The sequence below is a fragment of the Symphalangus syndactylus genome, chromosome 1 (genome assembly GCF_028878055.3).
Source record: "Symphalangus syndactylus isolate Jambi chromosome 1, NHGRI_mSymSyn1-v2.1_pri, whole genome shotgun sequence".
NCBI classification, from domain to species: domain Eukaryota; kingdom Metazoa; phylum Chordata; class Mammalia; order Primates; family Hylobatidae; genus Symphalangus; species Symphalangus syndactylus.
Window position 1 is genome coordinate 137079112 of NC_072423.2, and position 27971 is coordinate 137107082.

Below are 27971 nucleotides of genomic sequence, written 5' to 3' on the forward strand. Positions count from 1 at the left end.
ACATGTAGTTCCGGCATCACGCCTGGTGGGCGGAGTTCTGCCGAGTAGGGCGCAGCGGCCCCTATTGTCCCGCCCCCTGCTCCGCAGGATTCGAGCCTGAGCGGCCTGGGCGTCTCGAGGGGTGAGAGAGTTGGCGGCGAAGTCTCGGCCGGTAAGCGAGCGTCGGCGAGTGTCTCGCCGCGAGAGGAGGCAAGTTGGTGTCCAGGCTCCAAAGCCGGTGGCCGCGTACCGCGGTGGAGCCGCTGTCTTTGAGGTCTGAGGAGAGAACAGGTTTGTTTCACGCACCGCGGGCTCTCCACCTGCGGTGTCTCTGCGTCTCCGCGTCTCCGCGCTGCGCTGCGCTCTCTCTGGCCACCTGACGACTGGAGCAGAAATCTGGGCCCCAGAGCTGCGCTGAGAGATCTCCTGCCGCTTCCCCAGCCCCCCAGGGAGGCCTTCGCGGAGTCGGGGCGTCGCGGGTCGGGGCGCTCGCTGTGTCCCTTCAGCTCCAGAATGCGTGAAGCTCCTCCAGCAGGCCCCAGCGCCCAGGGATTTTGTCCTAAAAAAGGGTCATGGAGTGGGTGGATTGCGGGCGGCTCGGCGCTTTTTCTGCATACGGATTTCGTCCCAAATTTGCTAACATGAGAACCACAGTTTTTCAGAAAAGCAAAATGTTTATTTGCCAAGACCTTTTTGGCAGGTGTGAATGTTTTGGGGAAGAAATGCCGAGAAAATGCTGGCATTTTGCGTTGCGGGGTTTTTTTTTTTTTTAATTGAGAAATAGGTTACTGGCTTATTTTGTTTCTCCAGAATATTTTCATTTGGCTTTAATTTAAGTCATGTGGCTTTAATTTCCTTCCAGATTATGCGTTCAGATGTGGCAAAGGCTTAAGAGAATCATTATCTCTTAATCGTAGCGGTTTTATCTTTTTTCCTACATCATATTTTTCTTTCTTTTTAAATCACAGCTTTACGTTTTTAAGGGTCTCCATCTGGTTCATTCATTGATTCAACAAATATTTATTAAGTGTCTAATATGTGCCAGGCATAGTTGCTGGGGATGCAGCAGCAAACAACGCAGAATTTTTGGCCTTCTTGGAAACGGGCAGTAAGCAGAAGTAAGCTGTGTATTGGGTTTGGTGGTAAATGCTAAGGAAAAAAGATAAGGGGAGGGAAGTGATGAGGGAGTGTTAGCGGGTAAGGGTTGCAATTTGGGATGGAATGTCCAGGATAAGTCTTTTAGAGAATGTAACATTTAAGAAAGGACCTCAAGAATAGGAGTCTGGGAGTAAGAGTAGGGGTCTGATTCAGGTAGAGGGAAAAGAGCCAAGACTGGAGCACGCAAGATTAGTAGAGGAACAGCAGGGAAGCAGTGTGGCTGAAATTCACAGTAGGGGAAAGTGGGAAATGACGTCAGAGAGGTGAAGGTTCTTACGTGGACTTTGGATTTCATTGGAAGATTTTGAACAGAAGGATGACTTCATATGGCGTACATTTTAAAAAGATAACTTGGATTGCTCCTTTTGAGGCTAAAAGGAGAGAAAAAATGGAAGCAGAGAGACTACTTAGGAAATTGTGTTAGTCTTCCATTGCTCCTGTAACAAATTTCAGCAACTTTGTTGGTTAACAACAATACACATTTATCGTCTTTTAGTTTGTACATCAGACTAGGTCTGTAAATCTGTAAATATCACCAGGCTAAAACCAAAGTCAATAGGGCCGTGTTCCTTCTGGAGGTACTAGGGGAGAATACATTTATTTCCTTGGCTTTTCCACCTTATGAAGCCTGCCTGAATTCCTTGGCTCCTGAGTGCTTCCTTCATCTTCACGGCCAGCAAAAGAGCATCTTGCAATCACACCTTCTGTCCTCTGCAGCACTCCTGTGTCTCTCTTATAAAGACACTTGTGGCACATTGGGCCCACCTAGATAATTCAGGATAGTATCTTCATTTGGAAGTTCTTAATCACCCCCGCAAAATTCTTGTATGAGTATGTAAAGTAACATATTCACAGGTTTGGGGGATTACGATGTCTTTGAGAGACCAGGTGAGAGAACATGGTGCCTCACCCAAACCACTTCAGTAGCGTGAAAATGGTAAGTAGTGCAGCCCTGTATGTCTTTCAAAGGTGAGGATGACTAAAAAGTTGAATGCGCTACTGTAGGTACACTGCCTATGGGCGTAGTCCTGCTCCTAAAGGAGCAGTAAAAATAAAATTTAAAAAGTTGGATGAATCATTTGGAAAAAAAATTCTAGTATGTGAATAATCACTGCTAATTTATCAATCACATTTGCAGTTTTATTTCTCAATTTGTAGTTTCTCAGTTAACAGTTTTACAAGATTTGGATTTGTGTTTCCAATTGATTTTGAGATTCCCGAGGACAAGGGATGATTTCTGTTTTTGCCCCCTAGTTTGTCTCTGATGGCTGGCATGATGGTAGGCCCTCAGTAAATGTTTGGTAAATGAATAAAAGAATGGTAAGCTAGAATCTGGTTATTACATTTTATTTTGTGCAATACTGTGTGCAAAACCTGTTCAATATATTTTTATACATGTAAATATATTCATATATGGATAAGTGAAAGTATTCCACACTATACATAATGTTGACATAAGTAAATACACAATGTAGGTGGTTTCCCCACATGACAGTATTTTTAGAGATTTATAACATCTCTCCTATGATGCTAACAGTGTTTGGTATTGTTTTTCTGGTTGCATCAGAAAGTTGTGTTTTACTTATAAAAATAGAATGACCCACTTACATAGAAGAACAGAAGCACTGACAGTTTTGGGGAGCTGTTTCTGATGGATCTTCAAAGAGAATGTTGACAAAGCATTTCACAGAAATGGACCAGGTCATATATTTATTCTCTTTTTTTTTTTTTTTTTTTTTTTAGCCTCAAGTTGGAGAGAGGAAGTTGTATTTATTCTCTAGCAACGTTATTGATTAGCCTGGAAAGTAAAGCAATAAGTATTTAAGACTGCCCTGAATCTTGCCTATTAAGCACATTCTCTTAGTAATTTACATCACATGAGGTTTAATAGGTCACAGATTGAATTTTATTGCCCTGTTTCTTAGGGTAGGGATGTGACAAGTAGGTGTAACTACTGCTTTTTTTGTTCACCTCAGTGTTGATGTATTCTCTGGATAAGCAACTTCTAATATCATGGCATCACAGTGTTGAAAGGAACCTAAAGGTGACCCATGTACTACAGAGCCTTTCAAATTCTTGAAACCTAGATTTAAGTAAGAGGCTTGGTTACCCCAGGATTGGTTCATGTGATTCATTGCCCATTCAGGATACTGCAGATGACCACCTTTGTATATTTCGCAGGAAGTAGTGTACATTTATTGTGTGTGGAAATTATTAAATAATTATAAGTGCTTTAAGAACCAAACTTTTAGTAGTTTTTATTTGTAAATCTGAAAATAAGCATGAGAACCACTTATTTGTAATGTGAGTTCCTGCCATACTGATCATATATAGAAAATAAAGTATTTTTGTGTATGTGTTATTCAAAATGTTAATTATTTTTTAAAGAATTCTTAACTTTGTAATTGATGGTAGCAAGGCACTCATCTGCTTTATGTAGTAGTATTGTTTCCTATTTGGAAGGCAACCAGGAACCTATAATATTTCAGCCATGCTTTGATTAATCACACTTATCTTTTCATCTTTGTTTTCTTTTTGGTAGTGTAAAATATTTAATGAAGTCTATTCTGTCTTATCTCTTCGCTTTCCTTCCAAAATATGCTTAAAATTCTTAGCTAGTGTTTTGAGCTACTTTTGTTCAGTTACTTTTAGTGTTTGCCCATGATGAAGACTTCTTTGGTAATATCAAAATGAACTCCCCAATTTATTAATATACACACACAACACAAAACAATGTACAATTTTTAGCAAACATCTGTTTATCCTATTATCCTGATAATTATATTATCCTGATAATCATATTATCGATGAGTGATCAAAGTACATTTGTAGTGTACTACTTTTTTTTTTTTTTTTTTTTGAGACGGAGTTTCATTCTGTTGCCCAGGCTGGAGTGCAGTGGCATAATCTTGGCTCACTGCAAGCCCCACCTAATTTTTTGTATTTTTAGTAGAGACGGTTTCACTGTGGTAGCCAGGATGGTCTCGATCTCCTGACCTCGTGATCCGCCCGCCTCGGCCTCCCAAAGTGCTGGGATTACAGGCATGAGCCACGGCGCCCGACATATGTGGCACATTTTCTTAATCTAGTCCATCATTGATGGACATTTGGGTTGGTTCCAAGTCTTTGCTATTGTGAATAGTGCCCCAGTAAACATACGTGTGAATGTGTCCTCATAGCAGCATGATTTATAATCCTTTGGGTATATACCCAGTGATGGGATTACTGGGTCAAATGGTATTTCTAGTTCTAGATCATTGAGAAATCGCCACACTGTCTTCCACAATGGCTGAGCTAGTTTACAGTCCCACCAACACTGTAAAAGTGTTCCTATTTCTCCACATCCTCTGCAGCACCTGTTGTTTCCTGACTTTTTAATGATAACCATTCTAATTGGTGTGAGATGGTATCTTTTTGTGGTTTTGATTTGCATTTCTCTGATGGCCAGTGATGATGAGCATTTTTTCATGTGTCTGTTGGCTGCATAAATGTCTTCTTTTGAGAAGTGTCTGTTCATATCCTTTGCCCACTTTTTGATGGGGTTGTTTGTTTTTGTTTTTTTCTTGTAAATTTGTTTAAGTTCTTTGTGGATTCTGGGTATTAGCCCTTTGTCAGATGGGTAGATTGCAAAAATCTCCCATTCTGTAGGTTGCCTGTTGACTCTGATGGTAGTTTCTTTTGCTGTGCAGAAGCTCTTTAGTTTAATTAGATCCCATTCATCTATTTTGGCTTTTGTTGCCATTGCTTTTGGTGTTTTAGTCAAGTCCTGTGCATGGGCAATTTTTCCATTCTTCCTCAAAAAGAAGTATGATTAAGAAAGCCCACGTGACAGCGAGGAGCAGTAGCTCACGCCTGTAATCGTAGCACTTTGGGAGGCCAAGGTGGGCGGATCACTTGAGGTCAGGAGTTTGAGACCATCCTGGCCAACATAGTGAAACCCCGTCTCTACTAAAAATACAAAAATTTCACCAAGCATGGTGGCAGGCGCCTGTAATCCCAGCTACTCGGGAGATTGAGGCAGGAGAATCGCTTGCCCTCAGGAAGCGGAGGTTGCAGTGAACAGAGATCTCATCACTGCACTCCAGCCTGAGTGACAGAGCTAGACCCTGTCTCAAAAAAAAAAAAAAAAAAAGCCCACGTGACTACCAAAATCCAGTTTCTTCCCTTCCTGAGAAAAGACTGACTTAAACATTCATGTTTCTTTGAAAAATCATGTCCATTTTCTAAAAATTTTATCCTCATGCCTCCTTAAATTTTTACTTAAATGTTTATTTTTCCAGGTAAATATTGATGAGTAGGCAGTCTCTTTCAAGGATTTAAGAGTCTGTTGGATTGCTATAGACTTAATCAGTATTGAAATATTCTTCATATAAAATGTATTTATTCTTTTTGAAAACAAAGATGTATTCATACCTATCCATGTTTTTTTTTTTTTTTTTTTTTTTTTGAGACGGAGTCTAGCTCTTTCACCCAGGCTGGAGTGAAGTGGCGCAATCTTGGCTCAGTGCAACCTCCGCCCCCTGGGTTAAAGCAATTCTCCTGCCTCAGCCTCCCGAGTAGCTGGGATTACAGGCGAGTGCCACCACGCCTGGCTAATTTTTGTATTTTTTAGTAGAGATGTGGTTTCACCATGTTGGCCAGGCTGGTCCCGAACTCTTGACCTCAGGTAATCCACCCGCCTTGGCCTCCCAAAGTGGTAGGATTACAGGCATGAGCCACTGTGCCTGGTGTGTATTCTTATATTTATCTACATTGTCTCTGTGAGATATATAAGAAACTGATAATGCTTATTGCTCTAAGGGAGCAAATGGGAGACTGGGGAATGGGGTTTGGAAGGCTATACCTTATTGTATATCTCCTTTTCTGTATTTGAAAATTTCCCCTGTGCATGTGTTACATATTGAAATACTGAAAGAAAAAGAAATGGTTAATTTCAACAGTATACAATTTAAAAGACCTTCTATTCTCTCCACAGTGATATCCTGGGAGAAGATGGGAAAGGGCTGCAAGGTTGTGGTTTGTGGATTGTTATCTGTGGGGAAAACTGCAATTTTGGAGCAGCTGCTTTATGGAAATCATACTATTGGTAAGATTGTTTTTGTCTAGTTTGTCTCTAGGTTCTGGGAGCTGTCAGGGGTCTTTTGTTGGTCATGCTAAACTAAAGGTGGTTGATGGTACATAAAGGGGAGGTATAATCCAGAGGGACCAAAAGAGATTAAGAGGTAAGAAAAGAGGGAAAAAAGTCTTAAGTGTTATTGAAATTCAAGAGTGCCTGCTGTAAGTTATCACAGGTAAGGAAAGAAATGGCCAATATAGATCAATATGGCTATATATTCCATTGTGTGTATGTGGTTTTCTGTGTATTTACATAATGAATGGTGGTCTACAAATCATAGAATCACTGATTTAAGAAAACATGACTTTCCACTGGGCATGGTGGCTCAGGCCTGTAATCCCAGCACTTTGGGAGGCCGAGGCAGGCAGATCACCTGATGTCAGGAGTTCAAGACCAGCCTGGCCAACATGGTGAAACCCGTCTCTACTAAAAATAGGATATTAGCCAGGCATAGTAGCAGGTGGCTGTAATCCTGCTACTTGAGGGGCTGAGGCAAGAGAATCTCTTGAACCTGGGAGGCCGAGGTTGCAGTGAGCCAAGATGGTGTTACTACACACCAGCCTGGGCTACAGAGCGAGACTCTGTTTCAAAAAAAAAAAAAAACGCCAAGCACGTTGGCTCATGCCTGTAATCCAAGTGCTTTGGGAGGCCGAGGCAGGCGGATCACGAGGTCAAGAGATCAAGACCATCCTGGACAACATGGTGAAACCCCGTCTCTACCAAAAATACAAAAATTAGCTGGGTGTGGTGGTGCACACCTGTAGTCCCAGCTACTCAGGAGGTTGAGGTAGGAGAATCGCTTGAACCCAAGAGGCAGAGGTTGCAGTGAGCCGAGATCGCACCACTGCACTCCAGCTTGGCGACAGAGTGAGACTCCATCTCAAAAAAAAAAGAAGAAAAAAAAGGCACAACTTTCCAGAGCTGCTGTATATAGATTTTTAAAAATGGAAGAAACAGCCGTTTGGTGAGTATGACTTAATTCTGTGAATTAGGCTACCTCATTCATTTATTCATTCACTGAGTCATAATTATTTATTAATATTTGGTGTATGATACGTGTAATCAGGCCTTGGGTTAGAGAGGTGAAGATAGTATCTCTGGAGGTCATGGCTTAGTAAGGAAGACAGATATCACAGGTTAGAATGAAATGACGTTTGTATTAGATAAGTAAATAGAGATCATCAAAGCATTTATTTCTGGCAAGTAACTTAAAGCACATTTCTGTTTTTCTGAGATGGAGTCTCACTCTGTCTCCCAGGCTTGAGTGCAGTGGTGCAATCTTGGCTCACTGCAACTTCCGCCTCCCAGGTTCAGCCAGTTCTCCTGCCTCAGCCTCCTGAGTAGCTGGGACTACAGGCGCGTGCCACCACGTCTGGCTAATTTTTGTGTTTTTATTTTAGTAGAGACGGGGTTTCACCATGTTGGCCAGGCTGGTCTCGAACTCCTGACCTCAAGTGATCTGCCTGCCTCGGCCTCCCAAAGTGCTGGGATTACAGGCGTGAGCCGCTGCGCCTGGCCCACATTTCTGTTTTTCATTAGCCATTTCTATGTGTTCTGCTTCTCTTCTAGCTTTCTAAAATAATGTTTAACAATTGTGGTTAAATTCACGTTTAGTGTTTATTATAATACCTATGCTAGTACTCAAATTTTTTGGTTTCAGAATCCTTTTGCCCTGTGAAAACTTACTGAGGACCTCAAACAACTTTTGTTTATGTGGGCTATATCTTCCAACATTTACTGTATTAGAAATTAAAACCGTGGCCAGGCGTGATGGCTCACAGTTTGGTAATCTCAGCACTTTGGGAGGCCAAAGTGGGAAGACCAGTTGGGCTCGGGAGTTTGAGACTAGCCTGAGACCTCATCTCCACTAAAAACAAAACAAAAAAAAAGAAAAAAAGAAAAAAAAAAGAAAGAAATTATCCAGGTGGGCATGGTGGCATGCGCCTGTGGTCCCAGTTATTTGAGACGCTGGGATGGGAGAATCACATGGGAGATTGAGGCTGCAGTGAGCCATGATCGCACCACTGCATTCCAGCTTAGGAGACCCGATCTCAAAAAAGAAAAAGTAAAGGAAAATGGAGACATTTGTAAACTACTTATTTTTTCTAAATGACACTAATAAACTCATATCCTAAAATAACTTTATGAAAAAATTATATTTTCAAAATAGTGAGAAAGGTGGCATTGATTTACTTTTTGGAAAATCTTTTCTGATGTCCAGCTTAATAGAAGGCAATTATCGTATCTATTAACACTTGCCTTTGTAATTAATCTGTTGTGATGAGGTGTTTTAGTTGAAATATATGAAGAAAATCCAGCCACACACAGATATGTAGTTGGAAAAGGTAGGAGGAATACTTTAATAACCTTTTCAGATAATTATGGGAATTTTTCTTTGGTATTTCACTAAAACTCAACAAGTGATGGTTACCTAAAGGTTATTGGAGCGTAGAATCTGAAATCATATTCGTGAACTTTTTTACTCTGCTAAATTAAAATCTCATTGATTGATCCTGCATTTTAAATGGATCTTTTACCCAAGCAGAGTTTTTTAGCATCGTGAATTGGTCATTTGGGAAATTTTGGTTCACTGAGATAAGGAAATCTTCCCTATCACTTTTGTTAATATCTGATGAAATACCAATTTCATCAGTATTGGGAATCTATCAAATTCATGATGATGGATACAATTCTGATTTTTGCCTGAAAGCTCAAATGTTACTGACAACAAATACTGTTACCATAGTTACTTTCCTTGAAATGATAGGCTTCCTTTATTTATTTTTGAGAAAACGTTTGTCGAATATTGTAAATACATAGTTTTTCTGTCATTTCTTCTTTTTAAAAATGATGGCTAGTTCAGCTTGCAATTCAAAACACACGAGATTTTCCTCAAGACGTTACCATAATTGTATGCAGAAATGCTTTATGCATAGTTTCCATTTAATTCCATAGAATATTGAAAAGATATATACTCAAGGCTTGAGATTTAATAAAATTAGTCATTTTTATTGCTTCATTAAGGACATTCTTAAGTAAAACTGGCTTTTTAATTTTTTAACCGCAAGCACCAGATGGTGAAGAGAGGATCTAATGGCGACTATACATTTAGTGCCACTGACTCGATTTGCACTAAGGTACCCGGCTGTTTTACCCACCATTGCTTTTGCAACATCAGTACAAATGTCAACACAGTGGAAAATGCAAATGACTTAGTAGTATTATGAATATAGTTTTGCCCATGTGGATCCCCTGAAAGGAGACCTCATGAGATCTGCAGACCACAGTTGGAGAGCTGCTGGCATGTATAAATATAGTACAATTGACCCTTCAACAGTGCAGGGGATAGGGGTGCCAACCCCCCCCCAGTCAGTTGAAAACCAAATTTTTGACTCCCCAGAAACTTAACTACTGATAGCTTACTGTTGACCAGAAACCTTAAACCTGATAACATAAACAGTTAATTGTCATGTCTTATATGTTGTGTGTGTTATATACTGTACTCTTACAATAAAGTAAGCTAGAGATAAGAAAATGTTATTAAAATCATAAAGAAGAAGCCGGGTGTGGTGGCTCACGCCTTTAATCACAGCACTTTGGGAGGCCGAGGCAGGCAGATCACTTGAAGTCAGGAGTTCAAGACCAGCATGGCCAACATGGCAAAACCCTATCTCTACTAAAAATATAAAAATTAGCTGGGCATGGTGGCACGTGCCTGTAATCTCAGCTACCTGGGAGGCTGAGTCATGAGAATCTCTTGAACCCGGGAGGCAGAGTTTATTGTGAGACGAGATCACGCCACTGCACTCCAGCCTGGGCAACAGAGCGAGACTGTCTCAAAACAAAACAAAACAAAACATAAAAAACCTGCTTTGAAAAATAAAGTTTATTTTAAAATGTATAAGAGGTTACCATTATTTAAATTTGAAAAGAAGAATGTAAGTGAAAAATAGCCACTGCAAAGGATATAAGACACTCTCTTTGATGATAATGCCTATAAAATAAAATCTGTGTCTCCCAGGCTGGAGTATAGTGGTGCGATCTCAGCTCACTGCAACCTCCACCTCCTGGGTTCAAGTGATTCTCCATCTCAAAAAAAAAAAAAAATTATAAGGAAGAAAAACTATATTTACTATTTATTAACTGGAAGTGGTTCATCGTAAAGGTCTTCATCCTCATTGTTTTTATGTGGAGTAGACTGAGGAGGAGGAGGAAGGATTGGTCTTGCTGTGTCGGGTGGCAGAGGAGAAAGAAAATCTACATGTAAGACGTGAAGTTCAAACCTGTGTTGTTTAAGGGTCAGCGGTATTCTCAGCAAAGCAGTATAGTATACTGTGATTCTTTTTGTTTGTTTGTTTTCATGGAAGCTAATATTTATTTGTCATTTCTTTAGTTTTGTTTATACCTCTTGCTAGTTCTTTCCACATAGTCCAGATGCTTCTCAGTTCTCCATGAAGTCAGCTCCATCAGATAATCTATTTTTTTTCTTGGCTGTGTCCTTCAGGAGCTCTGTGTTCTCTTATCTACTGTGCCACCATCATCATGGAACTTCCCCTTTGTTTCTCCCTTTGTTTTTTTTTTTTTTTTTTTGAGACGGAGTCTTGCTCTGTCACCCAGGCTGGAGTGCAGTGGCACGATCTCGGCTCACTGCACCCTCTGCCTCCTAGGTTCCAGTGATTCTCCTGACTCAGCCTCCCAAGTAGCTGGGATTACGGGCATGCACCACCATGCCCGGCTAATTTTTGTATTTTTAGTAGAGACAGGGTTTCACCATGCTGCCCAGGCTGGTCTTGAACTCCTGGCCTCAAGCAATCTGCCCACCTTGGCCTCCCAAAATGTTGGGATTACAGGCATGAGCCACTGCACCTGGCCTCTCCCTGGTTTTGATTTCCTGCTTCCTAGATCTCTTGTCATCTTCTTTTGGCTTGTACCTTTTTTTTTTTTGGAGCACATTTTCCACTACTTTTCTGGGGTTGAAAAGGTTGTACAGTAGGACAGAACCTTGAGTGATGACGGCCTTCAACATGCCCTCTGCCTGGCACATAGTTGTGACCCTGGGGCTTCCGAATTGAGATATTTACTAATTGTGCTTGTGATTTCCTTTACTTCCTATCTGTGTTAGATTCTGTTTCTTCCTGTTTCTATGATTACATGTTAGTTTTTATGGAGGGTCTCCTCAAATAGTGTTCTGAGAAAATATACGTGATACATTTTCTGAGGCTTTGCATGTTTGAAACTGTCTTTATTTTACACGAACATTTGAATTGTAATTTTGATGGGTATAGAACTCTAGGTCAAAAATAATATACTTTCAGAATTTTGAAAGCATTACATATATGGTTTAATCAGTAATTATGAGACAAACCTTCACATAATCTCCACTTGGATCAAAAAGTACAACATTGAGGACAGACCAGTGGCTCCCTGTGTTCCTCTGTCCAGTTGCAACTCATTCCTTCCCTTGACTTTTGGTTAATCATTCTTTTTATTTTTAATTGCCACATATGTATATCACTAAGTGGTCTAGTTTATTTTTGCCCTATGGATTTTCTATGAATTAAATTAATCCATGTCTGGCTTCTTTTACTCAACATTATATTTGTAAGACACATCAGGCCAGGCATGGTGGCTCACCACTGGAATCCCAGCACTTTGGGAGGCTGAGGTGGGAAGATCACTTGAGCCCCAGAGTTTGAGATCAGCCTGGGCAACATCGGGAGACTCCATCTCTATTTAGAAAAAGAAATAAAAGATTCATCCATTTTGCCATAGCTGTGGTTGTTTACTTTTCATTGATGTAACATTCTATTGCATGAAACTACCTCTGTCTGTTCTGTCTTGATGAACATTTGGGTTATTTCCAGTTTGGAGCTATTGGAAATAATGCTACTCTGGAACATTATTGTACATGTATCCTGGCTATTATTTGATAAATTCTGGTATGCATATCTAGGAATGAAATTGCTGATTCATAGAGGGTGTGTCTCTTTAACTTTACCAGCTTCTATTGTCTTCTTGCTTTAGTGCTACTTTTGAGAATCTGGGAACCATTATGATTCTTGATGCTTTGTCTATGGAAGCTTTTCTAGGCTCTCTTCTTTGTTCTTAGTTGCTGTGGTTTGAAGGATAGTGTCTCCTCCAAAATTCATGTTGAAACTTAATCTCCAGTGCAACAGTATTAAGCAGTGTGGCCTATAAGAGGTGATTAAGTCATGAGGGCTCCACCCTTCACCTTCATGAGGACTAATCCCTCATGAAAGATTAGCATCCTTATATAAAAGGGCTTGAGGTTGAAGGGAGTGCCCTCGCCTTCTGTCTCTCCCACCATGTGAGGACACAGCATTTGACCCCTCCCAAGGATGCAGCAACAGGGCTTCATCTTGCAGTGGGGACTGGGCCATAACAAGACACCAAACCTGCTGGCATCTTGATCTTGGACTTCCCAGCCTCCAGAACTGTGAGAGATAAATTTTCTGTTTATAAATTACCCATTCTGTGGTATTTTGTTATGGAAGCACAAATGGACTAAGACACCAGTGTTCTGAAATTTCAGTGATGCGTCATAGAATTGATCTTTTCTTTTCTTTTTCTTTTTTTTTTTTTTTGCTCGGGTCAGAGTGCAGTGGCACGATCTCATCTCACTGCAACTGCAACCTCCACGTCCTGAGTTCAGGCAGTTCTCCCACTTCAGCCTCCCAAGTAGCTGCGATTACAGGTGCACACCACCGTGCCCAGCTAATTTTTGTATTTTTAGTAGAGATGGGGTTTCACCATGTTGGCCAGGCTGGTCTTGAACTCCTGACCTCAGGTGATCCGCCCACCTTGGCCTCCCAAAGTGCTGGTATTACAGGTGTGAGCCCCCACGCCTGGCCAGTCTGTTTTCATTTACTGTAGTGGACACTTAGAGGGCCCCTTCTATATGGAAATGCATGTTATTCAGTTTTGAATTATTTTGTTGTTGCTTTCTTTCCTCTGTGTTCTCTGTTCTTTTTTTTCTGGAACTCTCTTTTTGGATGCTGGACCTTCTGGACTAGTCCTTGAATTTTCTTATTGCTCCTTTCCTGTTTATCATCTCTCAGTATTTTTGTACCGCTTTTTGGTAGATATCCTCATCTTTATTTTCCAGCCCTATTCTGTTGAGTTTTTGTTAGTATCCTGTTCTTATTTCATGGATGTACTATCTTATTTTTTTGATAGATTAGGTAGTTTTTTTGTTTGTTTGTTTTTGTTTTTCTTTTCTTTGTATAGTTGGTTTCCTCTGTAGCGGTCTCTTCTTGTTGGTCTCTGTTTTCTTCAGGTGTCTGCTAAACCTTGGTTATCTGTTCATAATTAAAAATGGACCCCTAGGCCCAGTGCAGTGGCTCATGCCTGTAATCCTAGCACTTTGGGAGGCAGAGGCAGGCAGATAGCTTGAGCTTGGGAGTTCGAGACCAGCCTGGGCAACATGGTGAAACCCCATCTGTACAAAAAAATACAAGAATTAGTGGGGCTTGGTGGTGTGTACCTGTAGTCCCAGCTACTTGAAGGGCTGAGGTGGGAGGATCGCTTGAGCCCAGGAGGTTGAAGCTGCAATGAGCTGAGATTGTCCCACTGAACTCCAGCCTAGATGACAAAGTGAGACCCTGTCTCAAAAATAAATAAAATAAATAAATAAATAAATAAATAAGACTTAAAAAGCCAATTGGAAGCTCTAAGCATATGGATAGGGTTCATGACTTTGAGCTTCACTGAAGTGATCTGGCATGGGCATTTATTGGGGAAGCCTAGATGTCAGTATATTTAGGATTTTTTCCTTTTCCGTTGGCCAGATTTTCCAGATTTCCTCTGGATAGGGATAAAGAGCTGGCTGCCAGTGTTTTGGGAGCAGAAAGGGAGAGCCAAAGGACTTCAACATTCAGTATGTGTGTGTTCACAGGCATGTCACTTAATTGCCTCGTTTTCATGGTGGAACTCATTCCCTTTATCCCACAGTCTAGACAGCCTCTATTTTATACTCCCCAGAGATTGCACCCTTAAGCCTTCCCCTGGTGTGCGAGATGGGTAGTTGCCCAGCAGCGTGGAGTGGGAGAGGAGATCTAGAGAACTAGTGGGAGACTCTTGACTTCATTTGATCTTTAGAGTACCAAAATATCAAAAGGTCTAAACTTTAGACCCCCTTTTGGAGAGGCAGGTGGAGGTGGGCTAACCGGACTGGCTTTTGGTGGATAAAAAAATCACATGACAAAATGATTGGTAGTTTTTGCTTTTAAATTAATTTGTAATCAAAGCCCAATACGTTTGTGTCTTAATAGATAACCTTTAATTTCCTTAGGGCTTAATTTATGACAGGATGACACAGACATGTATATACATAATCAGATTTATGAACAATTTTGCCTTTCTAAACACTGAATGCATTCCTTATGAGTTATGTTGATGAAAGTAAATTTTTGGTTTCTCATGATCCAATCTGTGTATTACCATGTGATTATTCCTTTTAATCTAATACTTGTGGAGATTTTATGTAATCTAATACTTAATGGACATTTCGTGTAAGGCATCTGGAACAAATCATTCTACAGTATTTAGGTTGTTTAGGAAAACTGTAACTAGTTTTAAAAAAACTATAACATAGTATGATTTGGGGGGTGGTATAGGATGTTACCCGTGTGATTTTACCTCTGGATGTATTTCACATTTATTTATTTTTTTTTTTTATTGTTATTTTTTGAGATGGAGTCTTGCTCTGTCACCCAGGCTGGAGTGCAGTGGCATGATCTCGGCTCACTGCAACCTCTGCCTCCTAGGTTCAAGCAATTCTCTCTGCCTCAACCTCCTGAGTAGCTAGGATAACAGGCGCCTACCACCACACCCAGAGAATTTTTGTATTTTTAGGGGAGATGGGGTTTGGCCATGTTGGCCAGGCTGGTCTTGAACTCCCGACCTCAGGTGATCTGCCCACCTAGGCCTCCCAAAGTGCTGGGATTATAGGCATGAGCCACCGTGCCTGGCCTCATATTTAAATACGGAGGTGGTTACTGGGACTATACCTGACCTGTCTTATCATATGTCTCTCCACTACTTATTAAAAGTAAGAGTGTTAATCTTCTCCCTTTAATTCCTTTATCAATAAGGGCTTATTGAATATTTGCTGTGTACACAGAATAGTTCCTTTCACTTAATAAACTTAGAGACTAGTTGAAGAGATAAAACTTGCACAAATGAAACAGAGTGGCAAAATGCATTTTTAAAAGATCATAAACAAGAAGGGGATTTTTATTTTTATGCAGAAGAAATATTTTTTAAAAGAATTTTGTTTGCGCCAGGTGCAGTGCCTCACACCTGTAATCCCAGCACTTTAGAGGCCAAAGTGGGTAGATTGCTTGAGCCCATGAGTTCGAGACCAGCCTGGGCCACATGGTGAAACCCTGTCTCTCCCAAAAGTACAAAAATTCACTGGGCTTGATGGCACCTGTAGTCCCAGCTGGGAGGGACTACTTGGGAGGCTGAGGTGGGAGGATCCCTTGAGCCCAGGGGGCGGAGGTTGCAGTGAGCTGAGATCGAGCCACTGCATTTCAGCCTGGGCAACAGAACAGGACCCTGTTTCAAAAAAAAAAAAAAAGGTAAAATAGAAATGTGATTATTATATGTGGTGAATAGGAAACCTAGAAAGCCAATTTCTAAAGGACAGGAAAATACGGAGCAGTTGACACTGGCTTAGCCAAAAAGAGTAATTTCTTTTCTTAATCCCAGGAATGGAAGATTGTGAAACGATGGAAGATGTATACATGGCTTCAGTAGAAACAGACCGAGGAGTAAAAGAACAGTTACATCTTTATGACACCAGAGGTCTACAGGAAGGCGTGGAGCTGCCAAAGCATTATTTTTCATTTGCTGATGGCTTTGTTCTTGTGTATAGTGTGAATAACCTTGAATCTTTTCAAAGAGTGGAGCTTCTGAAGAAAGAAATCGATAAGTTCAAAGACAAAAAAGAGGCAAGTGGATATGTAAAAATGCCGAATGTGAATTATAATACCATTTAAATTATAGCACAGGCTTTTGGGTGGTTTTTATTTTCACATCATTACAATGTATTCTTAGTATCTATAAAACTTTTATCATTTTTTTCTTTTCTTTTTCTTTTTTTCTTTTTTTTTTTTTTTTTTTTTGAGACGGAGTCTTGTTCTGTCTCCCAGGCAAGAGTGCAAAGTGCAATGATGTGATCTTGGCTCCCTGCAACCTCCGCCCCCCGGGTACAAGCGATTCTCCTGCCTCAGCCTCCCGAGTAGCTGGGATTACAGGCATGTGCCACTATGCCCGGCTAATTTTTATATTTTTGGTGGAGATAGGGTATTACCACGTTGTCCAGGCTGGTCTTGAACTCCTAACCTCAAGTGCTCTGCTGGTCTTGGCCTCCCAAAGTGCTGGGATTACACGTGTGAGCCACTGTGCCTGGCCTAGAATTTTTTTGTTAACCCAAGAAATATAGGTCTGACTGAATTTAGTTAGGACCAGAATTTGACTTTCTGCCTTTTGCTTGTTACCATCTACAAGTTGAATTTTAATGACTTCTTATCTGAAGTACTACATAATTCATTTTATATTCTTTGGTATTGCTGTTTCCTTGGGGTTTTTGTTTTTGTTTTTTTTTGAGGCTGAGTCTCTCTTTCACCCAGGCTGGAGTGCACTGGCACGATCTTGGCTCACTGCAACCTCCAACTCCCAGGTTCAAGCGATTCTCCTGCCTCAACCTCCTGAGTAGCTGGGACTACAGGCGTGTGCTACCATGCCCACTAATTTTTTGTATTATTATTAGAAACAGGGTTTCTTTTTTATTTATTTTAATTTATTTTTATTTTTATTTTATTATTATGCTTTAAGTTTTAGGGTACATGTGCACAATGTGCAGGTTTGTTACATATGTATACATGTGCCATGTTGGTGTGCTGCACCCATTAACTCGTCATTTAGCATTAGGTATATCTCCTAATGCTATCCCTCGCCCCTCCCCCCACCCCACAACAGTCCCTGGAGTGCGATGTTCCCATTCCTGTGTCCATGTGTTCTCATTGTTTAGTTCCCACCTATGAGTGAGCACATGTGGTGTTTGGTGTTTTGACCTTGCCATAGTTTACTGAGAATGATGATTTCCAGTTTCATCCATGTCCCTACAAAGGACAGGAACTCATCATTTTTTATGGCTGCATAGTATTCCATGGTGTATATGTGCCACATTTTCTTAATCCAGTCTATCTTTGTTGGACATTTGGGTTGGTTCCAAGTCTTTGCTGTTGTGAATAGTGCCCCAAAAACATACGTGTGCATGGGTCTTTATAGCAGCATGATTTATAATCCTTTGGGTATATACCCAGTAATGGGATGGCTGGGTCAAATGGTATTTCTAGTTCTAGATCCCTGAGGAATCTCCACACTGACTTCCACAATGATTGAACTAGTTTACAGTCCCACCAACAGTGTAAAAGTGTTCCTATTTCTCCACATCCTCTCCAGCACCTGTTGTTTCCTGACTTGTTAAGGATGGCCATTCTAACTGGTGTGAGATGGTATCTCATTGTGGTTTTGATTTGCATTTCTCTGATGGCCAGTGATGATGAGCATTTTTTCATGTGTTTTTTGGCTGCATAAATGTCTTCTTTTGAGAAGTGTCTGTTCATGTCCTTCGCCCACTTTTTGATGGGGTTGTTTGTTTTTTTTCTTGTAAATTTGTTTGAGTTCATTGTAGATTCTAGATATTAGCCCTTTGTCAGATGAGTAGGTTGTGAAAATTTTCTCCCATTCTGTAGGTTTCCTGTTCACTCTGATGGTAGTTTCTTTTGCTGTGCAGAAGCTCTTTAGTTTAATTAGATCCCATTTGTCAATTTTGGCTTTTGTTGCCATTGCTTTTGGTGTTTTAGACATGAAGTCCTTGCCGATGCCTGTGTCCTGAATGGTAATGCCTAGGTTTTCTTCTAGGGTTTTTATGGTTTTAGGTCTAACATATAAGTCTTTAATCCATCTTGAATTAATTTTTGTATAAGGTGTAAGGAAGGGATTGAGTTTCAGCTTTCTATATATGGCTAGCCAGTTTTCCCAGCACCATTTATTAAATAGGGAATCCTTTCCCCATTTCTTGTTTTTGTCTGGTTTGTCAAAGATCTGATAGTTGTAGATATGTGGCATTATTTCTGAGGGCTCTGTTCTGTTCCATTGATCTATATCTCTGTTTTGGTACCAGTACCTTCCTGTTTTGGTTACTGTAGCCTCGTAGTATAGTTTGAAGTCAGGTAGCGTGATGCCTCCAGCTTTGTTCTTTTGAGTTAGGATTGACTTGGCGATGCGGGCTCTTTTTTGGTACCATATGAACTTTAAAATAGTTTTTTCCAATTCTGTGAAGAAAGTCATTGGTAGCTTGATGGGGATGGCATTGAATCTATAAATTACCTTGGGCAGTATGGCCATTTTCACGATATTGATTCTTCCAACCCATGAGCATGGAATGTTCTTCCATTTGTTTGTATCCTCTTTTATTTCATTGAGCAGTGGTTTGTAGTTCTCCTTGAAGAGGTCCTTCACATCCCTTGTAAGTTGGATTCCTAGGTATTTTATTCTCTTTGAAGCAATTGTGAATGGGAGTTCACTCATGATTTGGCTCTCTGTTTGTCTGTTATTGGTGTACAAGAATGCTTGTGATTTTTGTACATTAATTTTGTATCCTGAGACTTTGCTGAAGTTGCTAATCAGCTTAAGGAGATTTTGGGCTGAGACAATGGGGTTTTCCAGATATACAATCATGTCATCTGCAAACAGGGACAATTTGACTTCCTCTTTTCCTAATTGAATACCCTTTATTTCCTTCTCCTGCCTGATTGCTCTGGCCAGAACTTCCAGCACTATGTTGAATAGGAGCGGTGAGAGAGGGCATCCCTGTCTTGTGCCAGTTTTCAGAGGGAATGCTTCCAGTTTTTGCCCATTCAGTATGATATTGGCTGTGGGTTTGTTGTAGATAGCTCTTATTATTTTGAGATACGTCCCATCAATACCTAATTTATTGAGAGTTTTTATCATGAAGGGTTGTTGAATTTTGTCAAAGGCCTTTTCTGCATCTATTGAGATAATCATGTGGTTTTTGTCTTTGGTTCTGTTTATATGCTGGATTACATTTATTGATTTGCGTATGTTGAACCAGCCTTGCATCCCAGGGATGAAGCCCACTTGATCATGGTGGATAAGCTTTTTGATGTGCTGCTGGATTCGGTTTGCCAGTATTTTATTGAGGATTTTTGCATCAATGTTCATCAAGGATATTGGTCTGAAATTCTCTTTTTTGGTTATGTCTCTGCCAGGTTTTGGTATCAGGACGATGCTGGCTTCGTAAAATGTGTTAGGGAGGATTCCCTCTTTTTCTATCGATTGGAATAGTTTCAGAAGGAATGGTACCAGTTCCTCCTTGTACCTCTGGTAGAATTCAGCTGTGAATCCATCAGGTCCTGGACTCTTTTTGGTTGGTAAGCTATTGATTATTGCCACAATTTCAGAACCTGTTATTGGTCTATTCAGAGATTCAACTTCTTCCTGGTTTAGTCTTGGGAGGGTGTATTTGTCGAGGAATTTATCCATTTCTTCTAGATTTTCTAGTTTATTTGCATAGAGGTGTTTGTAGTATTCTCTGATGGTAGATTGTATTTCTGTGGGATTGGTGGTGATATCCCCTTTTTCGTTTTTTATTGCATCTATTTGATTCTTCTCTCTTTTCTTCTTTATTAGTCTTGCTAGCGGTCCATCAATTTTGTTGATCTTTTCAAAAAACCAGCTCCTGGATTCATTAATTTTTTGAAGGGTTTTTTGTGTCTCTATTTCCTTCAGTTCTGCTCTGATTTTAGTTATTTCTAGCCTTCTGCTAGCTTTTGAATGTGTTTGCTCTTGCTTTTCTAGTTCTTTTAATTGTGATGTTAGGGTGTCAATTTTGGATCTTTCCTGCTTTCTCTTGTGGGCATTTAGTGCTATAAATTTCCCTCTACACACTGCTTTGAACGTGTCCCAGAGATTCTGGTATGTTGTGTCTTTGTTCTCATTGGTTTCAAAGAACATCTTTATTTCTGTCTTCATTTCATTATGTACCCAATAGTCATTCAGGAGCAGGTTGTTCAGTTTCCATGTAGTTGAGCGGTTTTGACTGAGTTTCTTAATCCTGAGTTCTAGTTTGATTGCACTGTAGTCTGAGAGACAGTTTGTTATAATCTGTGTTCTTTTACATTTGCTGAGAAGAGCTTTACTTCCAACTATGTGGTCAATTTTGGAATAGGTGTGGTGTGGTGCTGAAAAAAATGTGTATTCTGTTGATTTGGGGTGGAGAGTTCTGTAGATGTCTATTAGGTCTACTTTATGTAGAGCTGAGTTCAATTCCTGGATATCCTTGTTAACTTTCTGTGTCGTTGATCTGTCTAATGCTGACAGTGGGGTGTTAAAATCTCCCATTATTATTGTGTGGGAGTTTAAGTCCCTTTGTAGGTCACTGAGGACTTGCTTTATGAATCTGGGTGCTCCTGTGTTGGGTGCATATATATTTAGGATAGTTAGCTCTTCTTGTTGAATTGATCCCTTTACCATTATGTAATGGCCTTCTTTGTCTCTTTTGATCTTTGTTGGTTTAAAGTCTATTTTATCAGAGACTAGGATTGCAACCCCTGCCTTTTTTTGTTTTCCATTTGCTTGATAGATCTTCCTCCATCCCTTTATTTTGAGTCTATGTGTGTCTCTGCACGTGAGATGGGTTTCCTGAATACAGCACACTGATGGGTCCTGACTCCTTATCCAGTTTGCCAGTCTGTGTCTTTTGATTGGAGCATTTAGCCCATTTACATTTAACGTGAATATTGTTATGTGTGAATCTGATCCTGTCATTATGATGTTAGTTGGTTATTTTGCTCGTTAGTTGCTATAGTTTCTTCCTAGCCTCGATGGTCTTTACAATTTGGCATGTTTTTGCAGGGGCTGGTACCGGTTGTTCCTTTCCATGTTTAGTGCTTCCTTCAGGAGCTCTTTTAGGGCAGGCCTGGTGGTGACAAAATCACTCAGCGTTTGCTTGTCTGTAAAGTATTTTATTTCTCCTTCACTTATGAAGCTTAGTTTGGCGGGATAGGAAATTCTGGGTTGAAAATTCTTTTCTTTAAGAATGTTGAATATTGGCCCCCACTCTCTTCTGGCTTGTAGAGTTTCTGCCGAGAGATCCGCTGTTAGTCTGATGGGCTTCCCTTTGTGGGTAACCCGACCTTTCTCTCTGGCTGCCCTTAACATTTTTTCCTTCATTTCAACTTTGGTGAATCTGACAATTATGTGTCTTGGAGTTGCCCTTCTCGAGGAGTATCTCTTTGGTGGTCTCTGTATTTCCTGAATCTGAATGTTGGCCTGCCTTGCTAGATTGGTTAAGTTCTCCTGGATAATATCCTGCAGAGTGTTTTCCAACTTGGTTCCATTCTCCCCATCACTTTCAGGTACACCAATCAGACGTAGATTTGGTCTTTTCACATAGTCCCATATTTCTTGGAGGCTTTGTTTGTTTCTTTCTTTTCTTTTTTCTCTAAACTTCCCTTCTCACTTCATTTCATTCATTTCATCTTCCATCGCTGATACCCTTTCTTCCAGTTGATCGCATCGGCTCCTGAGGCTTCTGCATTCTTCACGTAGTTCTCGAGCCTTGGCTTTCAGCTCCATCAGCTCCTTTAAGCACTTCTCTGCATTGGTTATTCTAGTTATACATTCGTCTAATTCTTTTTCAAAGTTTTTAACTTCTTTGCCTTTGGCTTCAATTTCCTCCTGTAGCTGAGAGTAGTTTGATCGTCTGAAGCCTTCTTCTCTCGTCAAAATGATTCTCCGTCCAGCTTTGTTCCGTTGCTGTTGAGGAACTGCGTTCCTTTGGAGGAGGAGAGGTGCTCTGCTTTTTAGAGTTTCCAGTTTTTCTGCTCTGTTTTTTCCCCATCTTTGTGATTTTATGTACTTTTGGTCTTTGATGATGGTGATATACAGATGGGTTTTTGGTGTAGATGTCCTTTCTGTTTGTTAGTTTTCCTTCTAACAGACAGGACTCTCAGCTGCAGGTCTGTTGGAGTTTGCTAGAGGTCCACTCCAGACCCTGTTTGCCTGGGTGTCAGCAGCGGAGGCTGCAGAACAGCAGATTTTTCATGAACCGCAAATGCTGCTACCTGATCGTTCCTCTGGAAGTTTTGTCTCAGAGGAGTACCTGGCCGTGTGAGGTGTCAGTCTGCCTCTACTGGGGGGTGCCTTCCAGTTAGGCTGCTTGGGGGTTAGGGACCCACTTGAGGAGGCAGTCTGCCTGTTCTCAGATCTCCAGCTGCGTGGTGCGAGAACCACTGCTCTCTTCAAAGCTGTCAGACTGGGACATTTAAGTCTGCAGAGGTTACTGCTGTCTTTTTGTTTGTCTGTGCCCTGCCCCCAGAGGTGGAGCCTACAGAGGCAGGCAGGCCTCCTTGAGCTGTGGTGGGCTCCACCCAGTTCGAGCTTCCTGGCTGCTTGTGTTTACCTAATTAAGCCTGGGCAATGGTGGGTGCCCCTCCCCCAGCCTCACTGCCGCCTTGCAGTTTAATCTCATACTGCTGTGCTAGCAATCAGCGAGTCTCTGTGGGTGTAGGACCCTCCTAGCCAAATGGGGGATATAATCTCCTGGTGTTCTGTTTTTTAAGCCCATTGGAAAAGTGCAGTATTAGGGTGGGAGTGACCCGATTTTCCAGGTGCCATTTGTCACCCCTTTCTTTGACTAGGAAAGGGCACTCCCTGACCTCTGCACTTCCTGAGTGAGGCAATGCCTCACCTTGCTTCGGCTCGTGCACAGTGTGCTTCACCCAATGTCCTGCCCCCACTGTCTGGCACTCCCTAGTGAGATGAACCTGGTACCTCAGATGGAAATGCAGAAATCACCCGTCTTCTGCGTCGGTCACGCTGGGAGCTGTAGACCGGAGCTGTTCCTATTCGGCCATCTTGGCTCCACCCCGGTAGGTCTTGTTATGTTGTTCAGGCTAGTCTTGAAGTCCTGGTCTCAAACAGTCCTCCTTCCTCAGCCACCCACACTGTTGGGATTACAGGTGTGAGCCAGCACACCTACCCACCCACCCCCGTTTTTTTTTTTTTTGGTAACTGACGTATAATATTCATCCTGTGGCTATAGATGTATCATCCTTGGTTTTTTTGAGATGGAGTCTCGATGATCTTAGCCCACAGCAACCTCCGCCTCCCAGGTTCAAGCGATTTTCCTGCCTCAGCCTCCTGAGTAGGTGGGATTACAGGTGTTCACCACCATGCCTGGCTGATTTTTGTATTTTTAGTAGACAGGGTCTCACCATGTTGGACAGGCTGGTCTCAAACTACTGACCCCAGGTGATCCACCCACCTGGGCCTCCCAAAGTGCTGGGATTACAGGCATTGGCCACCATGCTCGGCCGTTTATTTAGGTAAGATTGTGTTTGTATGGTAATGGGAGAAAATTGATGATGAGGGGACTAAGTGCTGGAGTGACTTCCTTGTCCAGGTAAAGGAGGATGGGTTTTAGGGCAGAGCAAATGGGCTTGGAAGATGGTAGGTTGTTAGATGTGGTGGTGGAAGAATGTGGAAATTTTTTTTTTTTTTTTTTTTTTGAGACGGAGTCTTGCTCCGTCGCCCAGGCTGGAGTGCAGTGGTGTGATCTCAGCTCACTGCAAGCTCTACCTCTCAGGTTCATGCCGTTCTCCTGCCTCAGCCTCCCAAGTAGCTGGGACTACGGGTGCCTGCTACCACGCCTGGCTAATTTTTTTGCATTTTTAGTAGAGATGGGGTTTCACCTTGTTAGCCAGGATGGTCTCAATCTCCTGACCTCGTGATCCACCCACCTCCACCTCCCAAAGTACTGGCATTACAGGTGTGAGCCACCGTGCCCGGCTGAAATTCTCTTCTAATTGTGTATCTTACTGAAACAATATGGTCATCAGGTGAAAGGAAAGTGGGGAAGAAAGAGGAGATACTGGAACTTGTAGAAGGGTACCAAGGTATGAGATGTCTCATTACAGAGTAAATGGAGAAAATGTAATACATTTGCTGGAGAACACCAGTTCATTTGAGATCAGTGGTATGATCTGGGCCAGCAGGGTTGTATGTTTTTCTCCAGCCATATTCAGCTAAATGGTGTAGGCACAGAGTCTGGTTAACAGTTAAATTTAACAAGGGAGGGGTTTTGCCTGGTGAATATGGTGGGATAATGGGGGCAAGGGAGTGAATAAAAATAATCTAAGCTGGGTAGGGAGGAATTAAGGACATAAGTAGGGTGGAAGGGCAGTGATAAAGGTAGTAGAGCCAGTAGGTTGTATGTCCTTGTGGTGTTTGGAATTCTTGCACTGGGGGCATTAGGCATGACTGGGAAGGCAGGAGTCAGAGTGGGATGCCTGGAACTGAGATCATGGAGAGCAGTTACAATGTCAAGGTCTAGGCTGGGTGTGGTAGTTCACGCCTGTAATCCCAGCACTTCGCGGAGCTGACGCAGGAGGATTGCTTCAAGCAAGGAGTTTGAGACCAGCTCCAGGAAGAAAGTAAGATCCCAGCTCTAAAAATTAAAAAAATAGCTGGCAGGCTGAGGAGGAGGATCAGGATCACTTGAGCCAAGAAGCTCAAGGCTGCAACCAGCTGTGATCAAGCCATTGCACTCCATCCTGGGTGATGCAGAGAGAGAGAGACCCTGTCTCTTTAAAAAAACAAACAAAAAAAACAAGGTCTAGGATATGACCACAGGAGTGGTGAATGGCTGAGGTAAGGATGATGAGACCATTCGAGAAGTCAAAGAATAAGAGACCAGGTTACTGGAAGCAGCATCTACGTGGCCAGTGAAATCACTAAGAATTATGACCAGAGTAACAGCGAGGGCAGGTTGACCATGAGTCAGCTCTGTGATGAGGAGCATTTGGGGGGCCGGCCGGGGGTTAGCAGGTACAACAGACTGATAGCATCAGCTTTCTGCAGGGGTTTTAGAGAAGGACACCATTGGAGGTAGCACTGAGGGACAAGGAGGACGTCTTACCCCGACCTTGTGGTAGTGGTAGGAGGGGAGTGATAGGGGAAGCAGGACTGCAAGGCAACTAGGAAAGGTGAAGGAACATTCAAAGCAGAGGTGGAAGACGCAGAGGTGGAGGATGCAGTGGGGGTGAGTCTTGCTGAATTCTAAGGGGTAAAGTGAACGAGTTTCTGCAGTTGGGAGGAGAGGGAGATGGAGGTCACAGTAGGGGAGATACATGAAGATGAAAGTCTGGGTGATGAAGAATGACAGGAGGGCTTGAAAGATGAGGTAGAATACGTGATTCCCCTAGAAAACCGGAGCTCTGGGCCCACTTTCATCCTGCCAGCAAGGTATGGCCTTACCTGGAGCACAGGGAGCTCAAGCTCAACGTACAGACAGGAAGGCAGACTAGCGGTTCCAAGATCTGATGAGTTCACTGCTGCTCCTCAGAGAGGCCTTTGACAGTTCTTTCTGCCCATCGTCTACTCACATCTTGTGTAATCTTTATGGGTACTATCTGAAAATCTGGTTTGGGGTCTCTTCTCCTCCCCCTGAGCTTTGACTGCTGTATTCTGGTCACCTTTAGTGTCTGGTGTATAGTAAGCATTCAGGTAAAATGTTCCTATTGGCACATACTTTTTTTTGTTTTTTGGCCTATACATTTAACAGATACTTAGCAGTCATCTTTTTAGTATTATGAGTAATGTGAACACAACAATTCCTGTTCTCATGGATACAGAACTCCCGCAGCTCCATTTGTCTTATTTTGAAGTACTGTGTTGCAAATCTCTCATACGTCAAGTGTAGCCAAACTGAAATGCAGACTCATTGAAACCAGTCTGTATCCTAGATGCCAGTTTTCCAAGTCCATCTTCCATTCATACCTGAGCAAACTACAGAGCATCTGCATTTTTTTTTTTTTTTTTTTTGGAGATGGAGTCTTGTGCAGTCACCCAGGCTGGAGTGCAGTGCAGTGGCGCCATCTCGGCTTACTGCAACCTCTGCCTCCCGGGTTCCAGCGATTATCCTGCCTCAGCCTCCCAAGTAGAGGGGACTACAGGCGCATGCCACCACGCCTGGCTAATTTATTTATTTTCAGTAGAGATGGGGTTTCACCATGTTGGCCAGGGTGCTCTCGAACTCCTGACCTCAAGAGATCCACCAGCCTTGGCCTCCCAAAGTGCTGGGAATGTAGGCATAAGCCACCACGCCCGGCCGAGCATCTGCATTTTTAACAAAAATGCATTAAGGAGTAAGGTGAAATCCTAATATCCAGTCACATTTGAGAATCAGTTTAATGAAGCAGGTTTGTTAAAGTGGAACAATTTTCCTTATGTCTCCCTCCATTTTGCCCAGGAACTGATGTTGGCAAAGTACTAGAATGATCTTTTCAATCTGTTTTCTTTCAGGTAGCAATTGTTGTATTAGGAAACAAAATTGACCTTTCTGAGCAGAGACAAGTGGACGCTGAAGTGGCACAGCAGTGGGCAAAAAGTGAGAAAGTAAGACTGTGGGAGGTGACTGTTACAGATCGGAAAACTCTGATTGAACCATTCACTTTATTAGCCAGTAAACTTTCTCAACCCCAGAGCAAATCAAGCTTTCCTTTGCCTGGGAGGAAAAACAAAGGGAACTCTAGTTCTGAGAACTAAAAATCAGTAATTCCACAATTGTTATGTTGAATAGTGATTGCCTTTAAGTGTCTGTGAACATGGAGTAATATTACTATTTAAAACAGGCCATTTATATCTACATTTGGTCCTTAGGAAAATTCCTAAGGAAGTCATTTAATGCACTTTAGCTGTTAAAAGAATTTGGGCTAAGGTTATTATTGCCCGATATGAAATAATATATTCTTATTCTCATTGTTTGAAACCTGTCTTTGAAATTAGCACCTTTGTTATTTATGTTGTACTTGTGAAAACAGTAGAATAGTTTGGATAGTTACGCAAATACACCTATGTGTAACTTCCCCCCAACCCCAAGCTGTTTCGGAAGGTACCATCATCACTCTGTGTAACATTATGCAAACTTCTAAGCCCAAACATGACTTTGTTTTTAAAAAGTTCATTAATCTAATGTCTAGGATTATAAAACAACATTTTTTGTGTCTAAATTGGACCCAAAACACTGAACGGTTTGGGGTAGTAAGCTAAACTTCATCTTGTGGAGATTTTGCTAAACAGACTAAGACCCATGATTTAGCTTTGCTCAAATTAGAATGTTTAGCATGAGTTGAGGAACCAGGTAGGGTAAGTAGGTTCATCACATTCTAAGGCCATTTTTTCCTCAGCCAGGCCCCTGTTGATAGACCAGGCCCCTGTTGATAGACCAGATACTTGAGGGCAAACTGTTTGCTCCTCCTCTTGAAAATGCTTAGGCACTTAAGGACAATAAAGCTGTATTTTCTGGAAGGAAGACTGTATCTTCTGGAATAGTTTTCTAGAAAACTAGTCATATACAATAAAAGTATCAAAAATATTGGACTCTAGATGATCTAACTTAGATGTCTGAGTTTGTGTTGTTTCTCTAAAGATTTTGGCAAGACTCGAGCAATGTGGCTGACTGTAACTTTATTAATTTAAAAGGTAGGAAGTAAGCTACGTAGTGGTTTCACCTGTGAAATAACTACTTTGAAATGTAAAATAAGCTATTCAGCAAAGAACATATTAAAACATCAAGTAATTTGTAACATCTTAAATGGAATAC

General features: G+C 41.6%; 1 protein-coding gene across 11 annotated transcripts; it reads left to right on the forward strand.

The window, feature by feature from the left end:
• The first annotated feature begins 26 nt into the window (after window positions 1–26).
• Window positions 27–27963, forward strand: NKIRAS1 (NFKB inhibitor interacting Ras like 1). Of its 11 annotated transcripts, none has more exons than XM_063637246.1 (6): window positions 103–270; window positions 1993–2074; window positions 2705–2838; window positions 6113–6223; window positions 15986–16231; window positions 26676–27963. In XM_063637246.1, exons 4-6 carry the CDS (start codon window positions 6130–6132, stop codon window positions 26912–26914), a joined length of 579 nt encoding a protein of 192 aa, XP_063493316.1. In that variant the 5' UTR covers window positions 103–270; window positions 1993–2074; window positions 2705–2838; window positions 6113–6129; the 3' UTR covers window positions 26915–27963. The 11 variants fall into 11 exon arrangements, with proteins under 11 accessions (XP_055141900.1, XP_063493354.1, XP_055141914.1 ...); XM_063637274.1 differs by having other exon boundaries at window positions 15986–16227; window positions 26672–27963; XM_063637263.1 differs by having other exon boundaries at window positions 2732–2838.
• The last annotated feature ends 8 nt before the right edge of the window (window positions 27964–27971 follow it).

Coding starts and splice junctions, on each gene's coding strand:
- NKIRAS1 (XM_055285925.2), top strand. CDS start 6,130: ATGGGAAAGGGCTGCAAGGTTGTGGTTTGTGGATTGTTATCTGTGGGG. Junction 6,224..15,985: donor TTATGGAAATCATACTATTG/GTAAGATTGTTT, acceptor TCTTAATCCCAG/GAATGGAAGATTGTGAAACG. Junction 16,232..26,675: donor CAAAGACAAAAAAGAGGCAA/GTGGATATGTAA, acceptor TCTTTCAGGTAG/CAATTGTTGTATTAGGAAAC.